General features: G+C 41.0%; 1 protein-coding gene across 3 annotated transcripts; it reads left to right on the top strand.

The window, feature by feature from the left end:
• The first annotated feature begins 8 nt into the window (after positions 1–8).
• Positions 9–8,179, top strand: commd9 (COMM domain containing 9). Of its 3 annotated transcripts, none has more exons than XM_028451715.1 (10): positions 9–157; positions 1,478–1,599; positions 1,690–1,749; positions 1,891–1,944; positions 4,677–4,786; positions 5,103–5,219; positions 5,331–5,470; positions 5,546–5,580; positions 7,797–7,900; positions 7,980–8,179. In XM_028451715.1, exons 5-10 carry the CDS (start codon positions 4,745–4,747, stop codon positions 8,106–8,108), a joined length of 567 nt encoding a protein of 188 aa, XP_028307516.1. In that variant the 5' UTR covers positions 9–157; positions 1,478–1,599; positions 1,690–1,749; positions 1,891–1,944; positions 4,677–4,744; the 3' UTR covers positions 8,109–8,179. The 3 variants fall into 3 exon arrangements, with proteins under 3 accessions (XP_028307516.1, XP_028307517.1, XP_028307518.1); XM_028451716.1 differs by having other exon boundaries at positions 1,478–1,593; XM_028451717.1 differs by having other exon boundaries at positions 21–157; positions 1,478–1,749; positions 5,364–5,470.
• The last annotated feature ends 409 nt before the right edge of the window (positions 8,180–8,588 follow it).

The raw sequence follows: 8,588 nt of genomic DNA on the forward strand, positions 1-8,588 counted from the left end.
AGAGAAAAACTGAAGCTACAAAACAAGAAGAACTCTGCTTCAATCTCATTCAGCACGGCCTCAGCACCCGCCGATCCCTGCGCACACAGCCGGACGGAGGGACACTAAAACTACTCACCGGCCGCTCCAAGATCCACAACCGGCCGCCCGGTATCAGGTACATCTAATGGTCACCAGTAAGTTTGTTTGGGGGCGCCGATCCCCCCAGTGAGGCACTGGGGAAGGTGTTCGAAGAGCGGACTACTTTTTGTGTTGGTACCGCGAATTTATTTCACTTTGCCTAAGGAACGGCGGTGCTGCGGCTCCCATTGCCTAGGGAAAAAACCCGGATGTATACTCAGTGAAACTACAGTAACACAATGACACACAATAACACTAATTATCATAATATTTCACTCACTAACACAGTAACACGATATGACACCACTCATCACACAAATACATAAAATATCACAACATATCACACAAGACAATATATCTCACTATATCTTAAAAACAACATAAAACCATTTATCACACAATAAGACACAACATATCACAATATAACATGCAATAACATATTAATACACAATGGCACAATATATCAAACAATAATACACAATGGCACATAATATGACAGCATATCACAAACACACAATAACACAGTAACAAACAATGTATTACAGAGGAACACACAATTAAACACAAGAAGACACAATAATACCAAAACACACAATGATAGAATAATAGCATAACACACAATAATACACTATAACCCAATAAGACAATATTTAAGGATGTAGTCACACTGGCAGCCCAGGCTGGGCCAGGCCAGGTCTGTGCATGTGTGTAACCATTAAGGGCCTGTTGTGTGGCTTATGTAAATAAAAGCTTAAATCACAAACAATGACCAACATGCGGCAGAGGCTGCCAGAGGATTTAGATTAAAGAATAAAGCTCATGTTTTGAAACCGTTATTTTCATGTTTGTGTCCAACAATACACACAACAAATGGTTAGATAATTAAGTATTAAATCAGAAAGAAATGGCAATTTAAGATGCTTAGAAATGGATAAAATGTTGTTTATTGTGACCAGAAGATTAACAAGAACTTTTCAATGCTCCTCTAAAACCACACAGACAGCCACAACCTTCTAGCAGAAATTGGAAACTGCTCAGCGACGCATTCCCTCAACACAGGTGTAGCTCCAGTAGCATGATTCATGCTTTAGTGATAACTGCATGGTGCAGCTTTGGCCAAACAGATTGGTGAGACCATCTCAGCAGCATGTATCAGCCTTATACATTCCAATCTTAGTCTTGTGCCAATCAGTCATCCAGGGGTGTCTAGAAGATCGTTGTGCAGTCTGACAACAGACCTCCACCTTATTTCAGAGGTGATCATACTTATTCATTCTCAGGCCATGGGAAAATACAATGAATAGTGTTAGATGTGATACTCATTTTGAGTTGTATAATCTCATCTTGTCTTGACCAGACTTTCTGAAAGAGTGCTCCACATCCCCACACTGACTGGGCAGGGAATCCTCTACATCCAACCTCTACTGGGAACAGCCAAGCTTGCCATCATTTCCTCCTACAGTCAAGTAAAAGGTCCTGGTATTTGGCGCCCTTTCTTTCAAAAGCCTGTTCACACCACTTCCCATGGTACTATACGTTTTATGATGATGATCTTTATTGCCTCTTCAGACCACAGCACTACCTCAGGGTTTTCTGGATGATCTGCGGGAACGACAGTCTTACTTCCAGGTCAACCTTTATTTCTTATGATTGGGTCATTGGCAGACTGGTTTTTGTTGATGTGTGTGTTGGCATTCCTCCTCCCTTACAAACTGGATTCATGTTATTTTCTGAATTGGATGGTGTTTCTTCTTTCTCTCTTGATCTAAGGTGTCAGTGGGTGTCATGAGCACCTTGTCATGATGAACCCTATACCTTCTTTGGGTGAGTGCTGTTTAACAACTTGACAAGATGTGTGTCATGGTGCCCTTCTCTCCACAGAGCCTGCACACCGGATTCTCTCTCATACACAATGTTTACAAGTTTATCGGGATTGGGAGTGTATTATATGATAAACAAACCATCAAATGTTCTGTGATAAGTTAAAAATGTATAACATTGCTGTAAAAAAATGCAAGAAACATTTTACTGAAATAATGACCAAACATAAAAATAACCCCAAATTTCTGTTCTCCACCATTAATCATATATTCAACCCTGATTTTAACAGCTCACAGATAACTCCCTCAGTGCCTCTTTGTAGGCAGTTTGCAGACCACTTCAGAAGAAAGATTGACACTATCAGATTTAATATTTGACCTTATTGTAACATGGTTTTTAAACACTCCTGAGGCCGGCTCTTTATTTCCCTGAGGGAACAGTACACAGTTTTGTCTGGTTTATGCTGAGATGTTTGATAACGATGAAGGGGATGTTTTTAACTATGAAAAGCACTTTATGAACAAAGTTTGGTTTAATCATATAGTGATCTCAGAAGGAAACAGATGCGGAATGATTCCAGTCTCCATATTCCGCCCATGTGATCTTCCTCTTGAGGAGGTCCCATTTGGTCGCAGCTCCTTGAGAAGGTACCTCCACTGGCCTGAACCTTCGGCCTTCCGGTTCCGCACCTCGTCCTGGACCATGGCTCTTCTTTCACTGGTTCCTGCCTTCCTCCACAGTTGGGAATGGGAGGTTCCAAGACGCTGTCTTCGTGTACATGGTGCCCCAATAATGTCATGTATCTTCAGCATGCTCTTAGCTTGTGCAACAGATGAGTCAGCTGCCTACTTGCGCCTTGATCTGTTGACGACACCTTCATGTCTGACGTCTTCATCCTGGGAGTCTCTGTATGTCATTACGACCCTGCACTTTGCAACATTGTCATTGCTTCCCATGGGACTATAAGTTCTATGAGGATGTTGTGGTTGAGGATCACTCTTTTTTACTAATGTCTTTGCACAAGCAGTACCATTCTTCCCATGAGGATGGCATCAGAGACAATGAGTGAGTAAATGCCGTTATTAGGCTGTTGAAATAGTAAAGAGATGTAAATAGATACTTTGTTAAACCTAACGATAATTAATAGGAACAGTGGGCGGCCACACAGTGTAGCACCTGGGGGGCTTTTAGGGTTAAGGGACTTGCTCAACATTCTACAGTGATGACCAAGTTAAGATTCAAACCGATGGCCCTCCAATTACATGCCCGCTTCCTTGGTCTGAAAAAGATTGAGAAACACTGTCCTATTGCACAGCTTGCTGTAATTCTCTGCTATTCATTGGTTTGAAGAAACCTCACAGTGATTGGACAATGCCATGTTTCTTTATCTGTCTTGCCTTCCTGGCTATATCTGCAAGTTCCTTGGTAAGGTGCTCATTAGTGCCCTTTAACGTCCTTTCCAGCCTAAGAAGATTAACTTTGTGTTTCCTGTTTGCAAAGTGAATATTTACTGCAGGTATGGTGGACTTATCCTTATTTTCAGGGATGGAAAACCGTTATTGCAGCGGAGCAACAGAAATGTGGGCGTCTTCGAGGGTCACATAATGATCATTCATATCAGCATTTAAAATAATGACCAATCAGGGCACTGACACAGTGCGTTTGTTTGTCTTTTTGCATGGATTTGTTGTTTTTGTGCATTTTGGAGTCCTTTTGTGTAATTTTGTTGCCATTTTGTGTGACTTTTGTCTTTGCAGTAGTTTTGTGCATTTCTGAAATCTTATTGTTGCGACTGTGTACTTTTGTGGATATTTTGTGCATTTTTCTGTTTTGTGTATTTTTCTAGTAATAGTGTGTATTTTTTTTTAGATCTTTTTGTGTTTTTGTTGGGACTTTGTGTACATTGGTTGATATTTCATGCATTTTTCTGTTGTATTGTGTATTTTTTAAATATTTGTGTGTTGTTGTTGGGTCTTTGTACATTATGTTAGACATCATTCTCCTCCCAACTTCTTAAATTACAATTTCTAGGGGATTTGTTTTGGGGATGCACAAAACCAGTACACAGGCCACATATGGCCCATATCTGCTTTATGTTCTTAGCTGGTAGAAGGTGGCAGGCCTGACTGTTAATGTTTTCAATGTTAATGTTTATGCCATGAATTAAAGCTGTTACCTGCCGCTCAGCGGTCTCATCCTCTACATCTCTGCTCTTTGACCCAATGCCTTTCATTGCTTGTAGGTAAATCTGTGGTTTAATCACAAGATTCCTGTACTATGAAGCTGGAATTTCTCTTTTTGAGGCAACTTCAAGATGAACCCAGGTTTTTCACTACGATGCTGATTAACTTCTTACCGGGTCAAGTTGTGCTGAACGGCTAACCTGAGCGTTAGATGTTCTGGATGTTATACTCATGCTTATCTTTTTTTTTTTGTCACATCAAATGCTAACCTACACCTTGCAAGTTAATGAGTTTTCTCATAACACCTTCATACAAATATTTCACATTATCTACACAATTAATTACACTATTCCTGTTACCCTTTGTAGTTTTGGTAGATATGTCTCAGTCACATTTCAATAAAATCATCTTATTTCTATGAATGTCAGGATTTTGTAAAAAGTTTATTTTCTCGGACACCTTGCGTTTATATCACGGACCACTAGGGTTCCGCGGACCCCCGAGACCATGCACGAGAGTTCATGTTTTTATTTTGTCGATCTGTTTTTTCAGAGTTGCTGCTGTAAAACTTCATTTCCCATCAGCCCCATGCGGTAGGTTTGTCACATGACCAAGTCAACATGTCTGCGGTGGATTTTAGCATCCTGGAACTCCTTCTAAAGGTAAAACATGACAAATGCGATCCTTAATGAAGATCATTTGAACTAACCTCGACTTTAATATGAACAGCAGGAAGGTTGATCTTCACAACAGTCTCTGAATGTTCAGTTAGTCTTTAATCCGTAGCTTTATTATTCTCAGATCCTAAAGAAATCACATTCATATTTGAGACTGAACGGTGAGGTTTTTTTTTTACATCTATATATAGGAAGGCATTCATTACTATTATATATGTTTTCACTGTGTACCTCCTGTCTGATCATGTGACTCAGTAGTTTTATAATTTGGATGAGCCTGTTTGTGTGTTTGTTTACTGAGGCTCCGTCCAAAGACGCTGTGAGAGACGTTTGTGATGGAAGTCACAGAGGATGTAATCACAGACTGACTGAGGACACAGCCACGACTCTGAACATCAGCCACACGGAGGCAGAGCAGGTAAACAACAACAGAGAACTTCTTTTCTAATGATTCTCCAACATCCACTTGTGTTTACAGAGAGGCTCCTAATGGTACCTGTTGGTTCTGATGTTCTCTCTCTGTCTTCAGCTGGTCCAATCCCTCCATGCTCTGTCCCATCAGATCCTTTTCAAGAACCTGACCTCAGCTCAGCAGGTCCAGAGCCTCTTCCCAGAACCGTTCCACAGTAGCCTGAAGAACCTGCTCACCAAGATCCTGCTAGAGTCCAGGTCAGAACCTCCTCAGATCCCCAGAATGGTCTATGTCTGAAGGTGTCATCTGATTAGTTGGTATTTGTGTTTCAGTCAAACATGGAGATCCGAAGCTCTCAGTGACCAGAGTGAGTATCGGAACCAGTACTGGGTCAGACTGGCTGAATGACCACTTATAAAGTTTGGGTTTTATAAAAACAAAAAACCTGGTGAGATAATGTGTGGAGAAGGATGAAATTAGAGAGAGCTCTGTGAAATTGATACATTTGTATGAAATAATCGAACATTGTACATTTCACAACACGTCATATATGAAGGATATATTTGCAAAAACGGAGGAAAAAATGATACTGACGCCCCAGGGAGTGAGTGACGTGCGCACGCCTACAAATACAGTTTTATATTAATAATAATTGTAATTAAAATAACATGATCATTGCGCAAAAACTGCTGATCAATTGGCTGCAACACCTGTAGCTGTTATAAAAAGGAACTCACAATGCGTAAAGACGCACAATGGCTTATCAGGCACTGCTGGAGGACGAGGCGCACGAGAGACAACGGAGGGAGAGGATCTTCAGAGACCAGCGAGACCTATTGGTAGGACCCCCCGTGAGGACAAGGTGCTGCGGTGCCCCCGGCCTCACTCACCCCTGCACCACCGACCAGTAAACACCCTGGGACTGATGAAAAATATGGTTTCACTTGAAATTAAATATTGTGAATTATGTATAGTTCCAATGGTGTTTTACGACCTGGTCATTTTTATTATTTCAAACAAGGAAATATAATTTAATCCCATGCTTCAAGCACATACAGAAGCATTGTTATATGACCAGGTGCTGGTCATATAATTAGAATATCATGAAAAAGTCCATTTAAAAGCCTTTGTAGGTGTTTTGAGTTAATTAACTGTCTTCAATATGGAATTTCTCCACAATATTCTAATTTTCTGAGATACTCAATTTGGGGTTTTTATTAGTTGTCAGTTATAATCAACATTAACATAAACACTTGAATAATGTCAGTCTGTGTGAAATGAATGTATACATTATACAAGTTTAACTTTTTTAATGGAATTACTGAAATAAATCAGCTTTTTAATGATATTCTAATTATATGACCAGCACCTGTATAGTGCATCTGTTTCCCCCTCAACCTCCGTTATAACACGGGAGGTTCCCCAATGTTCCTCCAGCTTTTTGTCTGTGAAGCAGAGCTCCAGTGCCCTCTTTCTACCACCTGCTGAACAGATGTTCTACCTATGGACATTGATATACATTTTCTCCTCTGCTTCTATGTCTGACCATTTATTTTTCACCTCAGTCACATTCTCACGCAACACAATTTGCCTTTCTGGCATTCGTAATGCACACTGTCACCAAATTATGCTCCCCTGCATGTCCACCTCAACAATTATTACCTCCACCTCACATCGAGTGAAATTTGATTTGTATGCTCGTTTTCCCCCTCGGTCCACCGTGAAATTTGTGTTAGTGGATATTCATTAAGGGTGTTCGCCTAACTTTTTATGGGCACTGTATGTGTAGAGTAAGGTGTTTCCTATTGTGCAACAACTTTGGAGTTATTGTCATTTATAAACGGAAACAGGCGTGGTACGTAAGTGCGCCCTGGTTTATAAGTCAGGTTTTTTTGCATATGTATTTCCTGGTTTTTAGCGTACGCCAGCTGAAGTGATCTTATCTAGGCACACTTTTATTAATGAGGTGCCTGGTCCTGGTGAAGTTATGGTTTGGTGAACCTTCTCCAGAGCAGCAGAAAAATGTATGATTGTATTTTTCGCTCGTGGACCTTCAGAAGGGTCTTAAGAGAACGTAAACATGAGAGAAGCAGTGGCCGTTAATCAGCCTCTACCCTAAGTCTTCTCCTTCAGCAGACGTGAGCCAGTGAGAGCTGGAGGACACTTTCATTCTGATGGTTTCTAGCCTCACAGGTTCCATCATGGGCTGTGGTGCTCTTTAATTCAGAGGATCAAGGGGTGAGTTTGAAACATCTCTCCCTGATCTAAACCTCACTGTGAGCATGATGGGATGGAGGTGGACATCAGTGATGGATGGTCATGCTCGTCGCTCACTCCTGCACTGATTAAAATCTGTTTGAACGTCTCAGACCTTGGATTAGCTCAGGAACTCTTTCACTTTGAATTTTCTCAGTAGGTTTCTGTCTCTCTGCATGTTGAGGTTCTCCTCAGAACCTTCTGAAGGTCCATGTTCCTGCTGTTCTGAAGGTTTGGATGAGATTGTGAAGTTGTCAGAGGCAGTCGGGTTAGGGTCCGGTTTAGATGTGGTTCTTCTGTTAATGGTTCTGCTCTGTGTGGCTCTAGTTTCCCTTCCTCGGCTACAGAGCCTGGACTGGAGAGTGGATCTGGTTTCTGGATCAGAGTCAGTGAACAGGATGTCCACGCCCACATGTTTTCTCACGCTGCAGGTCAGTGTGTATTTTTGTGTGTGTGTGTGTTGCTGTGAGTATTTGTCTTTATGTTCATTATTATTAACATGTTGGACAGATGGAGGATGGGAGCCAGTCCACAGACCTGGAGTCTGTTTCCACAGTAACGATGGAGCTGAGCCGTCAGACAGTGGACACGATGCTGGACGGACTGGGAAGAATCAGAGACCAGCTCAGTAACATATGATCACCATGTGATGAATAACAGTACAACTCCATAACATTTGATTATAATAAAAAGCTTTGTATCAATGATAACTCTGTGTGATCACAAACATCCTCAGGTCAAAGGCCCTCTGTCCTAGATTCATATAAAAAAAGATCTGTTCCTAAATGTACAAACATGAACCAAATCTTCCATGAAGGCACATTAACGTGCAGCTGTTTAACTGAAAGATGAAAATCATCTCCTCTGCATCTTTTGGGGCTGTGCAGCAGCTGTTTCATATTCCTTCCTTCCATTTTTTTTTTTTTAATCTTGTCTGCACATGCTGTCAAAGGTCAACACCACAGGAAGTGCAATCATTATGAGACAGCAATGCATATTTTGTTATTGCAATAAAATACATTGATTTATTTTATTGCTTAATTGTGACCATCACCAGCCCTCCCTAAGGAAGGGTAAGAAATCTTTTATTATAGGGAGGATATAAAAAGGGAGAGCAGT

The sequence above is a fragment of the Gouania willdenowi genome, chromosome 6 (genome assembly GCF_900634775.1).
Source record: "Gouania willdenowi chromosome 6, fGouWil2.1, whole genome shotgun sequence".
In the NCBI taxonomy this organism is placed as follows: domain Eukaryota; kingdom Metazoa; phylum Chordata; class Actinopteri; order Blenniiformes; family Gobiesocidae; genus Gouania; species Gouania willdenowi.

Bases quoted from the DNA above. Each gene is read 5' to 3' on its own strand.
- commd9 (XM_028451715.1), top strand. From the start codon at position 4,745: ATGTCTGCGGTGGATTTTAGCATCCTGGAACTCCTTCTAAAG. The intron at 5,581-7,796 runs GTGAGTATCGGA...GTGTGGCTCTAG, and splicing joins CGAAGCTCTCAGTGACCAGA to TTTCCCTTCCTCGGCTACAG. The intron at 7,901-7,979 runs GTCAGTGTGTAT...CATGTTGGACAG, and splicing joins CATGTTTTCTCACGCTGCAG to ATGGAGGATGGGAGCCAGTC.